At 45.9% G+C, this 17933-nt stretch overlaps 1 protein-coding gene across 7 annotated transcripts in view; it reads left to right on the forward strand.

Annotated features, from left to right (window-relative positions):
- Window positions 1–17314, forward strand: part of NBEA (neurobeachin) — a 448073-nt gene extending 430759 nt beyond the window's left edge. For 4 of the 7 annotated variants that reach the window (XM_038761703.1, XM_038761706.1, XM_038761707.1 and 1 more), the window contains 9 exons: window positions 433–522; window positions 3101–3293; window positions 4637–4708; window positions 6561–6716; window positions 7725–7895; window positions 11474–11575; window positions 12309–12505; window positions 13181–13332; window positions 15537–17314. In XM_038761703.1, the coding sequence (XP_038617631.1) occupies window positions 433–522; window positions 3101–3293; window positions 4637–4708; window positions 6561–6716; window positions 7725–7895; window positions 11474–11575; window positions 12309–12505; window positions 13181–13332; window positions 15537–15627 (1224 nt within the window). In that variant the 3' untranslated portion in view covers window positions 15628–17314. Of the gene's footprint in view, window positions 1–43; window positions 107–432; window positions 523–3100; window positions 3294–4636; window positions 4709–6560; window positions 6717–7724; window positions 7896–11473; window positions 11576–12308; window positions 12506–13180; window positions 13333–15536 lie in introns of all 7 variants that reach the window. The other 3 variants (XM_038761708.1, XM_038761709.1, XM_038761704.1) reach the window with 2 other exon arrangements.
- Window positions 17315–17933: the final 619 nt, after the last annotated feature.

Genomic DNA, 17933 nt, shown 5'->3' on the forward strand with positions numbered 1-17933 from the left:
AACTAGATTTTTCAACCTTTGTTTTATTTGTTTTGCATTTAAGATTCCGGAGGCATATTTTATTAGAGATCCTCACACTTTTCTTCTTACAAAGGACTTTATTCAGGTACACGGGTGGCGTTCAGCGTAAAGAAATCCGCGGAGTCGGTAACTGCATGTCCTCACAGGTTAACATTCTCACATAAAACCCCAGCTCCTGGAAATAAAGAACGGTTAGTTGGTTAACTGAAGCATGCTTGAAGGGAGAAGCAAAGCTTGTCTACAAAATACTAACACTTGGATGAGTCTGCACCCTGGGAGAAGAGCGCCCGGTGAATTTTCCGGACTTTTTTTTTTCTGGCTGACTTGGGATCTGCTTGCGTTGTCGAAGGGTGTGTTGACCTCTCTCTTTGATGCATATTGACTGTGACACTCCCTCTGCTTCTCCTGCAGGCCATGGAGGCCCAGATACAGAACTTTGGACAGACGCCATCTCAGTTGCTCATCGAGCCACATCCGCCTCGGAGCTCTGCCATGCACCTGGTGAGACCTATCGACCGGCTAGAATTGTTGTTTTCGGTGATACCTGGGATGTTTACTCTTTTTCCTCTCCTGGGCAATAGCTGTTTTAGCAGCCTGGGTAAACGCTTTAGGCATTTCTGTAGCTCTCTGCTCCCCTGATTGCAAATGGGACTCCCAGATAGAGAGGGGTGAAAACTAGTTTATCGTCACCATCCCGCCCTGTATTTTGTTATCCCATTTGGTTGACGGTTTCACGGCTTCTCTGCCCTTCTCCCCAGCCCCTCTCGGTGTCCATTTTGCTTTGTAAATTATACTAAAGACAAAGAATGAAGAAAATGTAAATTTTACAAATTTGACCTCCTAGAGTAACGGCCCGATTGAGCTTGAGAAGAAATAAGAAACATTAATCAATCAATCAATCGTATTTATTGAGCGCTTATTGTGTGCACAGCACTGTACTAAGTGCTTGGGAAGTACAAGTTGGCAACATATAGAGACAGTCCCTACCCAACAGCGGGCTCACAGTCTAGAAGGGGGAGACAGAGAACAAAACCAAACATATTAACAAAATAAAATAGAGTAGATATGTACAAGTAAAATAAATAGAGTAATAAATATATACAAACATATATACATATATACAGGTATACCACCACCACAATGGACTAAAAAAACCAAAAAAGGCCCCCACCCAGTACTTGGCTTTAGAAGGATTTTGGTTATCTAGATCCCGGAAGCCTTGAGGAAATCGAGTCACGACAACAGAATATAATTCAGAATAAGAAAATAGCAGCGGTATTACAGTTCTTTAATGAAAAAGTAGGTGGCTCTGAAAAGAGCCTTTGGGTGTTATAAAGTGATTAGAAATCATTAGAAAGTGATTAGAGCAGTTCAGATTGGGCTTAGCCCCGACTTCTCGATTTGGGGGAGACCTGGAGATGGTCGTCTGAGTTCTGGCTGAATCCTAGAATTCAGCCCCAGGAAACTGATTTATGGCCCACTGGCCATTCATGGATGTCTTGTCCTTGATTCTTAGTTTGCATATTTAAGGTAGAAGAGTTTATTAAGGAGCTTGAGTAAAGAAATTTTCTTAACTCTTCGTAGCTGGCACCTACAAATTACTTTACTCTCAGATTTATACCGTCAGATTTTAATTTCCCATTTAATTGAAGGACTCGCTCTCCGAGATAATAAATAGGGTCCGTACAAGGGAACTGAAAACGTAACGGTGTTGCAAATGATCGATGAATAGAGTCGTAAATTAAATTGGCTGGCGGTAATGAATGATGCTTCATAAATGCAGTTATTGAGCTCCCCCTGCAGAGGCAAGGAAAAGAGGGTGTTGTGAGCCCACTCAGGGCCGACACGGAGTGGAAGTACCTGGCTCAAGAGCTAAGGTGTTGGGTCATTTCTTTCATGGGCCATGCATCCAGAGGCACTTATCCTCAGTGTTGACCCTGAGCCAACAGCCCCAGGGTGCCCAGAGCATGGGCGCTGCCGAAAGGCAAGCAGGTGGCGAGATGCTGCCCGCCCCTGTGCGACATCTCCCTGCCTTCTCTGGCTGAAGCAGGGCCAGGCCTGCTCTAGGTACACTAAACGAGGGCGGGAGGCTTCCTTGGGAAGCAGCGTGGCTCAATGGGAAAGAGCCCGGGCTTCGGAGTCAGAGGTCATGGGTTCAAATCCCGGCTCCTCCAATTGTCAGCTGTGTGACTTTGGGCAAGTCACTTCACTTCTCCGTGCCTCAGTTACCTCATCTGTAAAATGGGGATGAAGACTGTGAGCCCCCCGTGGGACAACCTGATTACCTTGTAACCTCCCCAGCGCTTAGAACAGTGCTTTGCACATAGTAAGCACTTAATAAATGCCATCATCATCATTCCTTGGGAACCTGTGGGCTCGGTTCTCTGCGAGGCCGCGAAGAGTCAAAGCCTCTGCCGCTTCAGGGTCCAAGAAAGGGGGACTCCCACCTATCTCAGTCACCGAGGGCTTCTACCGAGAGCAGGCTGGCCTCACATCAGGGTCGCCCCAAGTCAGCCGGGCGGTCCCTGGGCCAGACTCTGCAGACCTCAGGGCGACTCCCACCACCACCAAGAGTTCTGGCCACGAAGGCCTTGAACGTTTCCCACCCCCTCTCCCACCGAACCATTCCTCATGGGCGACAGAGAGCTCATCATTAATACTAAGCCAAATTCTAACAACACTGAGCCAAATTCTCCCGTCATAGGTGAGGAGAACCAAGTGGAGAGAAGTGATCGTGGCTCTCTCCAGTTTTGCGGAGGTGGGAAACATTTTCCCACCCTATCCTGGAGTTGAGCAGTGGAATAGCCCACCTCGGGGCAGGAGTTCAGCTTGAAGTCTCCCCGTTCCTGACATTTGCACATCCCAGCAACACTTTGGAAATACTCCTGAATACTTACACTCCCAAGGCCCTATCACCACGGTCCTCATGCAAAGGCTCTCCTGATGTGTTTTTAGCACGTTGTTAATGTTCTCCCCGTACGCACACATTCTGTTTTAGCCTTATTTTCCCTAGACCTCCTTGCTAACCGTGTGACTCCCTTCTGTTTCCTTCTGCTTTCTCTCCTTTTCTACTCAACAGTGTTTCCTTCCGCAGAGTCCTCTCATGTTTAAAGACCAGATGCAGCAAGACGTTATAATGGTGCTGAAATTCCCCTCAAATTCTCCGGTCACCCACGTGGCAGCCAACACGCTTCCCCACCTGACCATTCCGGCGGTGGTCACCGTGACCTGCAGCAGGCTTTTTGCCGTGAATAGGTGGCACAACACTGTAGGTAGGTCCTCAGAAAGGGGGGTCATTCCATCAGTAGTCCTTGAGCAGTGAGCTTTTTCTTTGTACAGGTGACATGAGTGGATGGGGGGCGGGGGGTGTTTCTCTTCAAGGGGGTCACCAACCAGCACGAAGACTGTCACCCTCTCGACAAGTTTCTTTAGTCTCACACCACTGAGATGTGCCCCCTCCAGCTGCCTTGGAGCCGACATTTCTCCTGGCAGAGATGACCTCCTTCTCCCTGGCCGTCTCTGCTACCGGCCTGCAGTGCGTCTCAGACAATATTTTCAGCCTACCAGGGCTATTGTTTGAGCACTTACTCCCTACAGAGCATTGTACCAAGCACTGTAGGGAGTTCGCAGGCATGGTCTCTCTCCTTAAGGACTTTACAATCTAGCTGGGGAGGCAAGTTACAAGTAAAGGGGTCACTATTCATCACCACCGTAGTGTTTTTGTGGCCATACCTATTTCAAGTTAGTCTAATACTAAACAGGGGTTTAAAACCTAAGGTTTACAAGTTAGTAATATTAGTAAGAATGGAAATTTTCAATTAGAAGTCTTTCAGGAGCTTCCTGAGGGCAGTGGTTCTGTTGTACTTTTCCACACACTTAGTGTGGTGCTCGGCCCACAGTAAGCGCTCAGCACTCAATAAATACTGTTTTGATTAGTTGATTTTTGTTAAGGGCTGTATCAAAATGATCGGCTTTTGCGTGCAACTACTACCGTCACACTTGAGCCATTGATGTGGAATTCTTAAATCTGGTTAATATTTGATATTATATATTTTTTAGACAAGCTTGTCGTGGGCAGGGAACATGTCTACCAATGCGCAACTACTATCGTCACACTTGAGCCATTGATGTGGGATTCTTAAATCTGGTTAATATTTGATATTATATATTTTTTAGACAAGCTTGTCGTGAGCAGGGAACATGTCTACCAGCTCTGTTATATTGTACTCTCCCAAGCACTTATTACAGTGCTCCACACACAGGAAGTGCTCAATTAATACAATTGATTTTTCCGTTCAATAACATGAAGAAAGAAAGCCGTGGTTATCGGCCCCTTCACATTCCGGGCATCACAGAACCTTGAAGTAGATGTTTTCATCTGAATATACGGGTCTTATTTTTCAAACCAACCTGTTTGTTATGTACATTTTAAGCAACTGTGGCAACCTGCATAGACGGTCCAGAGAGCTGACTGTGTCATTTAATAGGCTTAGTCCCCAAAGTAGTTAGGTCACTCTGTTAACTTCAGGAGCAAATGTGGGGTAGGAACCATCTTGCCATTTTATTAATAAATAAAATAAACCACTTTTCACGGTGGCCATTGTTTTGTCTCTAGGCCTCAGAGGAGCTCCAGGATACTCTCTGGATCAAGCCCACCATCTTCCCATTGAAATGGATCCACTGATCGGTATGTCAAAGAGAAATGTTGTAAAAACATAGAATTGGCTCACTTTTGCATTATGCTAGACATTTTACCAAACTAAGTGAACATTATTTCATGGCTATTTCATAAAGTAATTACTATTTAGAAAGCAGTAATTTATTGATGGACTGCTCCAACTATCCTCTAGCCTGGTCCTGCTGATCCAGAAATTGACTCCTGCTTGCTCCACCTTGATCCATTTACTGTTGCCTCAGAAACTTTGAGAAGCAGCATGGCTCAGTGGAAAGAGTCTTTGGAGTCAGGTCATGGGTTCAAATCCCACCTCCGCCAATTATCAGCTGTGTGACTTTGGGCAAGTCACTTAACTTCTCTGGGCCTCAGTTCCCTCATCTGTAAAATGGGGATTAAGACTGTGAGCCCCACGTGGGACAACCTGATCATCTTATATCCCCCCAGCGCTTAAAACAGTGCTTTGCACATAGTATCTCATTGTCACTAGGTGTATGTCGTAATCATTCCATTCCTATAAATTTACAGGAACGGCTTGTCTAAAGCTAGTTGGAGCAGTTATTTTTATCATCAGAGAGTGCCCTCGTGCATTAGCATTTACACCTAGAAATTCAAATATGAATGCAGCATTATACATTGAGATACAGGGTTTTCTTTGAGTTCAGCACCAAAGTTTATCCTGAAAAGAATCAGGAACCTAGAGAGAAAAGCAGACACTGAGGAAAATGTCACCAACAAGCATCCCTTTCTCTGGGGATGCTCTCTTCAAATTCACCCCAAGAACGAAACTGGCAGTCTGCTTTATCGCCCTCCTTCCGCATTGTTCCCATCTCCTTATTACTTTCCTTCTTAATCTCCCTCACAGTTTGCATGTTTGTTGGCAATTTCTGCAGAGCTGAATTCTGAGCTTGCGTTTCTTGCTGAATGGCTCACATACCATACACCTTATTTGTAAGCCTCTGTGTTCTTTCTCCTGCAGTGAACTGTTATCGATGCAGGAAAAGAATTGGGCAGATAAGGAAGAGTTACTTCCCTTATAAATAGCACCTGAGATAGTGTGTATTAACGTAGTTATTAGCTTTTAATGGGGTCTGGGCATCTAACCTGAATACCGTTACTATCCTTAGAATTGTGCCCACTCCAGCATTTAGTTGTTATTATTATCATCATCATCAATCGTATTTATTAAGCGCTTACTATGTGCAGAGCACTGTACTAAGCACTTGGGAAGTACAAATTGGCAACATATAGAGACAGTCCCTACCCAACAGTGGACTCACAGTCTAAAAGGTATTATTATGGTATTTGTCAAGCACTGCTCTAAACGTAGGGTAGATACCAGTTAGTTTGGACACTGTGCGTGTCCCGCATGGAGCTTAGTAGGAGGGATAAAAGGCATTGGATCCCCATTTTGTGTATGAGCATATTGAGGCACAGAGAATTTAAGTGACTTGTCCAAGGTCACGTAGCAGACAACTGGCAGAGCTGGGATTAGAACCCCAGGAAAGACCACTAGGCCATGTTGCTCCTGTGTTATGTGTTAACTATTTCTTGAAAGTTTTCCGTGTTCTAGAATCTCTTCTTTGTTGGTTCCTACATTATGAGCAGGTAGTTCAGCATGCGTTAAAATAGTGCATGAGCAATTGCTGCAGCCAGGAAAAGATTCTACTATCTTAAAGGGGAAAGTTTTCACAACCACACTGATTTTTCAATTGTCAGTAAATAGTTTTAAATATTGGTATTTGAAGAGGTTGTTCAACAACACGTTCAGAGTTCTTTGAAAATTAACTGCATGCGTTTATCATTCATAAGTGCACGAAGGCTAAGTGTTGGCATGGCTAATCTGTAAATGTGTCTTGCATTACAGCCAATAACTCTGGGGTGAACAAACGGCAGATTACAGATCTGGTGGACCAGAGCATCCAAATCAATGCACATTGTTTTGTGGTCACAGCAGATAATCGCTATATTCTTATCTGCGGGTTCTGGGACAAGAGTTTCAGAGTTTATTCTACAGAAACAGGTAACCAAGATCACAACATACCATGGTCTCTTACAAAATGGCTGTCTTTTCCAGAGTTCTCTCCCAGTAGACAGGGTTTTGACTCATAGAATTTATGGTCAATTTGCTTTGAAAAAAATTCCTATCTTACCTAATTGCTTTTGAATATCATTTTATTATAACCGTAGGTTAGGAAGCACATACAGGTATTGAAGCCTAGTGTCTGAAATGAAAAGTAATTATAAACCAGGACGAGGTAATGCTTTTTGAAGGTCCATGTTTCTCAGGTTATTTTTAGCAATAATACAAGCAACCTCATCCAGTTCTCTAGGGTGGAATTTGCTTAAGACACGGTGAAAATCAATTTCCTTGATGCAGGCACTGATACCCTGAAACTGAGCTTGTTTCTATGGTAAACTGGAAGAAGTTTACTGTGACATTAGGGTTTAGGCAGGAGCAGCAGGAGTGTGTATGTCTTAACCATCATTTTCTATCATCTTTGCTGCTACCCTTATATTCTTAGAATTTATGATATCACTTTTTGTTTCTCTTGAAATCTTAGAAAGCCCCTTAAAGTAACCGAATAACCGTGGCATTTGAAAGTACTGATTAATAATGCAAATACCAAGGGGGAGTTTAAAAAATAGGAATAAGTGAGCGAGGGAATAAAGGCCAGTTAGGCTACCTCACTGAGGGGCCCATCAGTCTTTAAGAAGGGAGGCAGAGACTTTTGAAAAGTTAAAGCGCTGGCCCTGTTTTGTTATGCTGCCGATCCAGCTGGCGTAGGACGCTCTCTGTCTGCTGCTTCCACACTGGGGCCAAATGGTCCCAGGGAGTGAGTGAACCAAAGCGGAGTAGCCTGTCTTCTGGACGAGAACGACCCCATGTACCAATGGGGCCGATAATGGCATATATGTGGCATCACAAGACTTTGGTCTGTTATACCAATGTATAAATTCCCCAAGACGGGTCTTACCTGAAGGAAGGAAAGCAGAGAGCACGAAATGACTTGTCATTTCTCCTCTCCAGGAAAGTTAACGCAGATCGTGTTTGGCCACTGGGACGTGGTGACTTGCCTGGCCAGATCGGAATCATACATAGGCGGGGACTGCTACATCGTGTCTGGCTCCCGCGATGCCACCCTGCTGCTTTGGTATTGGAGCGGTCGGCACCATATCATAGGAGACAACCCTAACAGCAGTAAGTACCCACCTGGCCTCTGTCCTGGCACAGATTCGGGGATTTAATCGTAAACTTACCTAATTAATAATAATAAATGGTATTTGTTAAGCGCTTACTATGTGCAAAGCACTGTTCTAAGCATTGGGGAGGTTACAAGGTGATCAGGTTGTCCCACGGGAGGCTCACAGTCTTAATCCCCATTTTACAGATGAGGTACTGAGGCACGGAGAAGTGAAGTGACTTGCCCAAAGTCACCCAGCTGACAGGTGGCGGAGCTGGGATTTGAACCCATGACCTTTGACTCCAAAGCCTGGGCTCTTTCCACTGAGCCACGCTGCTTCTAATTAGCCATGAAGTTATTTTCCCGGGGCTATTTGAATGGGAATTTTAAGAAAATTCAGTTCAAATAGTGAAGGGGCAAAATCAGGATCCCCAAAGCCAGTGGTTTCAGGCAGGCCTGGAGCTCTCGCCAGCACCAACAGCAGAAGAGACCAATCCTAAAGAGCCCGGTCTTTGGAATCAGAGGTCATGGGTTCAAATCCCGGCTCCACCACTTGTCAGCTGTGTGACTTTGGGCAAGTCACTTCACTTCTCTGGGCATCAGTTCACTCATCTGGAAAATGGGGATTAAGTCTGTGAGCCCCACGTGGGACAACTTGATTACCTTGTATCTACCCCAGCGCTTAGAACAGTGCTTTGCACATAGTAAGCGCTTAATAAATGCCATCATCATCATCATCACCCACTCCGCATTCAGGGTTCCCTCAAAGTCCTCCGGCAAGTGCCTCTCTCACACTGCCCTAAAGCCACGAGACAGAATGCTGTTAATCTTGGAGGAGCTCAATTAAGCAATTTTCTTGGTGGCATTCCTTTCCAGGAGACTAGCATTTATTGGCTAGGAAAAATAAAAAAAGTGAGATGCTTTATAGGTTAAATCCAATTAGTTAACATCTTCAGAGTGAATCTCCAAAAATGATGCAGCTGCTATTTCAGAAAAGGATTAGTTTGTTATAGGCTGTCATCTGGTCGCTGAGATAAGAGTGTGTGGATAATAGACTGCAGGAAGGTGAAGAATTCAAAGAAAAATGTCAGAGTACAGTAATTATCTGGGTTAGGCGACTTTTTTATAACAGTCTTTTAAACCAAGAGATAGTTATTAATTATCAGTTTTGGCTCCAAGGATCCAGTTAAATCAAATAGGCGTTAGTATGTCTATTTAATGAAATCTAGTAATATCCATAAAGTATTTAAATTCCTGAAAAGCAATCCTATGTAAATACTGAATATGTCTTAGTTTTTTTTTTTAGAAAAATTAAAACATTTAAAATATGGTCTTGGCTGTAGTACATGAGTATTTAAAAGTGTTTAGTTGGTATTCTGAAATAATTTGTAACCTGCGCGAAACAAACTTTCCCTATTCAACTCATTTAGACTAATTAATTATGTAGCTATGCCCTCAGTGAGTTTATATAGACAAAAATAGAATTTGTTACTGAATTCAGGTTTTTAGTTTACCTATTTTAGCACAGCTCATTTAAAATGACGAACAACTCTGCTAAAGTCACAGAGCAAAAAGGTAAATTCAGATGGATAATCTTGGCGATTCAGGTTCCATTATGTCTAAAGAATCCCGGTAACTCAGCCACATCCCAATGCTGAGAATATTAAATAGCTTTTACCAACTTTGCTGATTCTTTTTATGATTTTAAGACCTTGTAGCATCGACTCATCAACATTAATTTGTAAACAGATTATTGCATAGAGAATGGAATTAATTTCAGCCCATAAAAAGTAACAACCTCAAGATTTTCTAGAGTGTATCACAATTGAATTGTAATTGATAGATTTCTATATTTTATGATTTCTTTTATTGATTGTCACTCATTCAAATCTGTAACTTTGCGTACAGAAAATGATCCCTGAGGCTTTGAACTGGTACCTGAACAGATGATGGAATTGCAGAGAAGTGAGGCCCAGCTGCTTTCATCTGAAGCAGACTCTTCCACGAATGCAGAAACTAATTTGGAAGTGATAAAAATTAATTTACACACTTTAATTGGAAGCCACCTCCTGCATGAAAGAAAGAGCAGAGCAGGCAGCTGGTGCCAAAAGCTGATTGAATTTTTGGTCAGGTAGCAATGTTGGACTTGGCCTCTTTCCCCCTCGAGCCTCCGACTGGGGGTGTTCTTTAAAAGGATCGATGTTATTCCAGTTGGGTCCCTAGAGCCTAAGATTTCATTGATCTTGGGCCTTGACATTTCTCATTACCCACCGTAGCTTCCAACGGGACAGCCACACTGCCGGGACGTGACACCCTTGGACCTTTAGAAAACAATGGGACCTGTAAGCTCACAATCCAGTGGGGGTAAGGCCATTGTAATGCCTAGAAATCCTGTCTTAGAGAGTCCAAGTCTGCCGCTTTCTACTTGGGATCCTGAAAAGGAATTCAGATTCCAAAATGGCAGCTTGGAAACAGGGTGATAATGCAGTATCATCCTGGGACCGCTTCTCTTTGCATTTTAAATGGCTTTGATCAAAACCTAGAAACATTTAGTGAATGTTTCCTGAGGTTTCAAAGTGAATTAAATTGTCAGCCTTTATGTACTTACTGATTTGTATCGTCCAGATTTCAGGTGCAGTTGATCCCAATACGACTACTTTTGCTCCCCTTCTGCTAGGCTCCATCATTTGGCAGCAAAAAGGTGGTGTGAATTTATTGCAGAACCAGCCGGGGAGCCCCCTGCTTGCGCAGACCTTGCTCTCTGGTGTTTGAGCATTTGCTCTTTCTGCACTCCCTCTAATTCCATCTCAGATAGAGACACAGCTTAGGGGAAATGACCGCGGAGTGAAAGTGATGGGGTTTCTGTTCTCTGTGAGCACGTGTCTCCTCAAACTCCCTGCGTGCTCTGGCCTTTAACCGCTGGTGGCATCTCTCCGTTGCGAGGTGACAGTGACAGGTATTTCACTGGATTCTGACTGATCGCTGGGGTCCGTGACCTCTGTCCTCAGCAACGAAATGAAATATAGGACACGGTCTCTCCCGGTGCTGAAGGCCTCCCAAGCAAAATAACCCTGAATAACAGTTGATTTCCTTTCATCCAGCCCCAAGGAAACAATGGTAATTTCAGGAGTCATAAACCACCTTTCCCTATTACCGGGGTCCGCAGTCCACCGGAAAGATCTGGGGAGCGCGTGAGACAAATATGTCATCGGAAAGCTTTCCAAATCGGGCCGCTTCAGCCTTGGATGCCATTACGGTGGTTAGCGTTCCCCGGTGGTTTTCGAAGCCCTGCCTTATCCACCCGGTCCCAGTGGCAGCTTTCAAACTTAGCCAGAGGGGTGGTTTTGAAAGAGAATAAAGACAGCTAAGTTTGGCTTTCAGCCAGAGAGCTGAGGAACCGAGCCAGTTAATTTCAGGCAGTTCATTGGGAAATTTGGGCAAAAGCCCCTTCTCTCACCTGACGTAGCTGCTGAACGCTCCTGTCCTCCTTTGGACTTGGCCTCGATCCCCTGGCAGCCTCACCGCTTGAGACTCCCTCCCTCCACCCCGGGGGTGCTTCAGCTTTTGTTCACTCACGGCTTCTGTTTTTTGGCAGGTGATTATCCTGCGCCCCGAGCTGTACTAACTGGTCATGACCGTGAAGTTGTCTGTGTGTCAGTCTGTGCAGAGCTGGGACTTGTTATCAGCGGTGCTAAAGGTCAGATGGACTTTTGACATTTAAATCTGAAAATTTACAGCCCTCTCCTGGTGTTTTACAATTCTCCCCAGCTCCGTCTAACCCCGGTCTCTCGAGTTGTTGTCTCCCGGCAGCTGTTGTAATGCGGTGGCCTTTGCCGCTGCGTACTTTGAGCGTTAATGCTTACCAGCCACTTAATGTAACATTTCAGAGGAGTAACTCACCTGTTGAGCGTCAGGCCGGAATTCCATAGCCGTGCAGGGAGCCAGGGCGCCTGACGGAGACTGTGTGTCTTCGTGGCCCAAAAGAGCACGGCAGAGAGAAGGTAGATTCACTTGGAAAAGCTGGAAAGGAGGAAAAGGAGAAAGTTTGTCACTGCTGGATAGTTCTGCGATATTAAGGTTGTGTTTTGACTCTGGAAAATGAATTCCCTTTTAGCTCATTGAGCTGAACTCCCATCTCCAGAAATATTTCCAAGAATATTTGAAAAGGAAAGTCCGAAAGGCATCAGGCTTTTCATTCTTCCGCTGTTCCCTGAACCTGCCCTTTTCTAAGGGACACCGTTTGGGACTAGGCGGTCCGTCAGGGTCAAGTACAGCCCTTCAGCGACAGGGAGTTACTCCCCGCATCGGGCGCTGCCGCTTCTGCCTCGGTTCTGCTAGGATACGCTTTAAGATGAAAAGCGCGTTGTTTGGGGTGGCGGGGCTGCCTCTAACCCTCTCCTCTGTATTGCGCTTCTCCACCCCACCTCCAGAAGGTCCTTGCCTTGTACATACCATCACTGGAGACCTGCTGAGAGCGCTCGAAGGGCCGGAGAACTGCTCGTTCCCCCGCCTCATCTCCGTGTCCAGCGAAGGCCACTGCATCATATACTACGAACGCGGGCGGTTCAGCAACTTCAGCATCAACGGGAAGCTCTTGGCTCAGATGGAGATTAACGACTCGACCCGGGTGAGCGCCAGGCTTGCAGCCACGACTGCACCACCCCTTTCCTAGAGACAAAAGGCGGCACTTTCAGTTTTCCACGTGGTAAATCCCCACGGCCCCTCCCCAAGTGGAGTATCGGGGTGAGGCGGTTTGCTCTAGAACTAGGCCGAAGGTAGTGATGCTGGAATCTCCCGGCACGAATAAAAGATGAGCTTCAGGCTTGAGACTTCAAGACCAAGGATCTGAGCAAAGGGATTGATTTTTAAGAGAGCTAGCTTGTCCCGGCAGGAATAACAGATGAGCGTCAGTCGCAAGACCAAGGATCTGTGCAAAGGGATTGATTTTTAAGAGAGCCAGCTTCTCTGGCACTCCTGGGTGAAACCTTGAGTTTCCAGGGGATCTAGCTGCTCCTGAGAAGGCCTAGTAGGGATGAGTGTCTCTCCCAACTTTCTAAATTCAGGTCTTTACTTCCTCCCTCACTGACACAGGCGCTTCACCTTAGGTAAGATAAGGGTTCAGCAAAAAGCCCCCCCCTCCACCCCCCACCCTCGTTCTCTCACACACATGGCCTCGCTCAAGGGGCTGAGCGACTTCAACCAAAAGTTGAGTTGTCTCTTCTAACCCGAGAGTGCATCTTACCCATAGGCTTTCACCAGCCCCTTGAGGGAGTGACCTCTGTCCCCGTGTGTCTCACGGCAGGCCATCCTACTGAGCAGTGATGGGCAGAACCTGGTGACGGGCGGAGACAACGGTGTGGTGGAGGTGTGGCAGGCTTGTGACTTCAAGCAGCTCTACATTTACCCCGGCTGTGACGCTGGCATCAGAGCGATGGACCTGTCCCACGATCAGAGGTAAGAGGCTCCACACCGCTGGCTGCTGAAAGCCCTTCTCCCACCCGGCCACCTTATGCCCCTGAGAAGGCGCTCCCTGCCTCCTCTTCCCAGGAGAAAGAGGGGGGAAAGAAAAAGTCGGAGAGGAAGGGCCCCGAGAGGGAAGTGGGAGAAAGAAAGAGTGAAACAAGAGACACAGTTGTTGTTCTCCACTGCTCGCTTTTCCCCATTTTCACCTGTAAAATACCCGTCTGCCCCAGCAGCTGTGTGTCAAGGAAAGGGAACAACTGCTCTCTCTCAGAGAAAGCTGGTTTTTCTAGGCTTGAGTAGCCCCCCACCCCACCGCAATCCCTCTGGTCTACCTTTCATTCCATCCTTGGCTCACCAGGCTCTGAGTGCATTCACTTCTCTGGGCCTCAGTTCCCTCATCTGGAAAATGGGGATTAAGTCTGTGAGCCCCACGGGGGACAACTTGATTACCTTGTATCTGCCCCAGCGCTTAGAACAGTGCTTTGCACGTAGTAAGCGCTTAATAAATGCCATCATCATCATCACGGCTGGAAGTGATTGAGATTACATTTATTAAGCACTTAGGATATGCTGGGGTAGGTACAGTTTGTCTCTTCCAAGGCTCACCATCTCAAAGGTAGGGAGAGCAGATATACTCATTTTACAGACAGCTGATAGAGACTGAGAAGCAGCATCGGCTTGGGAGTCAGAAGACCAGGGTACTGATTCCAGCACCACTACTTGCCTGCTCTATGTTGTTCTTGGGCAAGTCACTTAAACTTCTTGGTGCCTCAGTTCCCTCGCCTGTAAAATGGGGATTAAGACTGTAAGCCCTAGCTGGGACAGGGGCTGTGTCCAATTGGATTAGTTTGTATTGACCCCAGCACTTAGTACAGTGCCTGTTAGTAAACGCTCAACAAATACCATTTAAAGAAAAAAAAAACCATAAAAAACTGAGGCCCAGAGAGGTTTAGATAGTTATCCAATGCCATACAGCTCTCATTCATTCAATCGTATTTTTTGAGCGCTTACTGTGTGCAGAGCACTGTACTAAGCACTTGGGAAGTACAAGTTGGCAACATATACAGTCCCTACCTGACAACGGGCTCGCAGTCTAGAAGGGGGAGACAAAGAACAAAACAAAACGTGGACAGGTGTCAAGTCATCAGAATAAGTAGAAATAAAGCTAGATGCACATCATTAACAAGATAAACAGAACTAGTAAATATGTACAAGTAAAATAGAGTAATAAATCTGTACAAACATATATACAGGTGCTGTGGGGAGGGGAAGAAGGTAGGGCGGGGGGGTGGGGAGGAGGAGAGGAAAAGGGGGGCTCAGTCTGGGAAGGCCTCCTGGAGGAGGTGAGCTCTCAGTAGGGCTTTGAAGGGAGGAAGAGAGCTAGCTTGGCGGATGGGCAGAGGGAGGGCATTCCAGGCCGGGGGATGACGTGGGCCGGGGGTCGACAGCGGGACGGGCAAGAACGAGGCACAGTGAGGAGGTTAGCGATGGCAGAGGAGCGGAGGGTGCGGGCTGGGCTGGAGAAGGAGAGAAGGGAGGTGAGGTAGGAGGGGGCGAGGGGATGCAGTGCCTTGAAGCCGAGAGTGAAGAGTTTTTGCTTGATGCATAAGTCGACTGGTAGCCACTGGAGATTTTTGAGGAGGGGAGTAACATGTTCTCCTGACCTGTTTCTTCCTCTCAGTGGAAAATGTGTATCTATTTTTCTATAGATAATGTCTATCATCTATTTTTCCTCCCCCACTTTTTACATCACCCTAAGAATGTGCACAGAAACTAGCTCAGGGGCAAAGAAAACCCCATCACCACTGCCCCTTTCTTCAATGACCCAGTGGTCAGCCTCTGAAATAAGGAGAGTGGGTTTAAGAAGGAAACCGCAACAGAAGGGTGGTGTGTGGAAGTGGAGGTGTGGGATAGGTAAGAAGGAAGGAGCCTCTTGGGGGGGAGCTGGGGGGGCACTCACGTGACTCCAGGGGAGGCCCAGCTCCGTTCGTTCTTCTTCACGGGTGTTGCGCGGGCAGCAGGAGAGCGGAGCTGACAGCTTCTGCCAGAACTGGTCGGCACGGAGTGTGGGTTGCAGTGTCTTGACTGATTCTCCAGCCGGAACCGAATGCCACTTGACCCCTCTGTCTAGAGCGTCGGGGTGCAGCATGAACCCACCTGTGTGTGTCTCTCTCTCTGTCGCCCTGCTTTTCCAGGACTCTGATTACGGGCATGGCTTCCGGGAGCATCGTAGCTTTTAATATAGATTTTAATCGGTGGCATTATGAGCATCAGAACAGATACTGAAGACCCGAAAGCCAAGCGAAAGCTGAGAGCACAAGCGCGACAACTAATGGCGTCACCTCTGGTGGAAAAAACCCGTCCGCATTGACCTCGGTTGTACATTCCATCACATCCAGCAATAGCTGTCCACTGTAGTCAGCAACCATTTTCCTTTGTGTGTTTTTTTCACCACTGAACACCAGCTGCGACAAGGCAAGCTTCTCTCATGTAAATTGTATGAATTAGGAGATGTTTTGGTAATTATTTCATAGATCTCTGTTTATCGAGAAAAGGTCGTAGGAGGCGTCCCAAGAGACTTTTGAAAATTCCGGGGAGCCCTGTGCCCGGCTTTTCCGACGTTGAGGCTCTGAACCTAACCTGCATCCTGTGTCCAGCCTTTTCAAGCTAAGGAAGAAAAGAAAAGCAAAACAAAAATCAGTTTGATACTTTGTACATCAGCTACATCTTAACTTTAAAGGGATACTTTTGTAAAAGTAAAACCTTGTATAAAGAACATTTTATTGTGGAGTTACAACTTGCATGTACTTTGAGGCTGACATCGGGATGGATCCGGTGCCCCGCCAACTCAGCCAGCCGTCAGGCCGAGGGCACGGCTGGCGGCGGAAGGGTTGAGTCGGGGCTCAGTCAAGAGGGACCTTCTGACATTTTCACCCACCCACACAGACACACACAAAAAACACATGGTTTGCACTTTTTTGATCTAAATTTGCCCCTCCCAAGGGACGATCTGCGCATGCAGCATTTGGATATTAAGCCATTGTTTGCCATTTTTCTACTTTCTACGATACTAATGAAACCCTTCCCTCCATAATTTGAAGACACAGAAGAAAGGCGGCTGTGGAATCAGGTCGGTGGTTCTCCCAGCGTAGGCTAGAGCAGGAGTCCCGTCGGGTCCGGGCAGACTTGCCTGTGCGAGGGCCCGGCCGGGGAGGGAACGCCGGGCTGCAGCTTTTCCCTTTTTGTCCTCGGAAGAGCTACCGAGGCTCTTTCTAACGTCCCGAAGAAGTCTCGACTAAAGCCACACTTTTCAGCCTAGGGCATTTCATGTTTTACAATACTAAACGGCGGCTATCAAAAAGATTTTTTTCACACATTGTATTTACTGATCGAGTTACACACCCAGGGGTCTATACACTTCATGTTTCTTCTTTGTATATTTGGTGACTGTATCGTCCTAGATGTACATATTGTGTCAGTAGGGCTATGAGGCATGTAACAGGAATGTAATTTTCTCAGAATTTACACTCACTTGCAGTCATTTATTTAAAAAGATCAAAAAAACACAAGATAATGGATTCTTTGTATTGGCACTTTGCACCAGAAACATATCATTTATTTATTGACGTGATTACTTATTTGTTACCCACCTTGTGTTAGTAAGTTTTAGCACTGAATTCCTTCTCCATGGTCGTTTGTATTTATGAGATCCTGAAATCACCGGGAATCAGCGTAACGATTAAGTTATTCATCACCGGTCTGTAAGCAATATCTTGAGTTTGTAGCTTAGAATTGGGAGAATACTGAACATCTGGAAGACAAGTTCATTTCATCTTGAGATCATGGTGAAATATTTTGGATATCTAAATTCCTTAAGCTATCGTAACCATGTTTTATTGCAAAGATGTAAAATACGCCAGATGTGTGTGAGTTGGAAATCAAAAATGAAAAAATAAAATATGCAAAGAATTCACTGATCGTTTCATACTTCATTGAACTTTTCACCAACGTGCGTACATTAGTCATACAGAAAAGGACGGTTTTAAGAAGTCATGCGTCATGCTGAGGTCTACAGGGTCAGAAAGCGTAAAGTCTGGCCCTAATGAGATTTCATCATCTGACGAAATGTAAAATTTCATTTCAACCGGCCCACCTGGCAGAAATTTCCAGAGGCAGGCAGGCTTGGGCGAGGAAGACGGTCTTCAATCCCACAGTGTTTTTTCAGGCTTTTGTAATATAGCAGAATGGATTCCACCTTTCCCCACACCAGGGTGAGTAGGGGCAGACGGTGGTCAGGGAAAGCAGCAGGCTTCACCTGTACTCCCGGGGGCACAGCCTGAGACTCACCTGCTTCTCTTCAATCTACCCCAGTGCTTGGCACCTAGTTAAGCACTTAATAATAATAATAATAACGATGGTATTAAGCGCTTACTGTGTGCAAAGCGCTGTTGTAAGGGCAGGAGAAGGGATGGGTGTCAATGACAGCGTGTTGACAATTTGATTGCCAGTAATTCAATGTTAGACTAGTGATTTCTCAACAGTTTGGGCATTTGGGTCTCAACAAATTGTTATAAAGCCAATCAAGCCCTTTG

Source organism: Tachyglossus aculeatus, chromosome 20, assembly GCF_015852505.1.
Source record: "Tachyglossus aculeatus isolate mTacAcu1 chromosome 20, mTacAcu1.pri, whole genome shotgun sequence".
NCBI classification, from domain to species: Eukaryota; Metazoa; Chordata; class Mammalia; order Monotremata; family Tachyglossidae; genus Tachyglossus; species Tachyglossus aculeatus.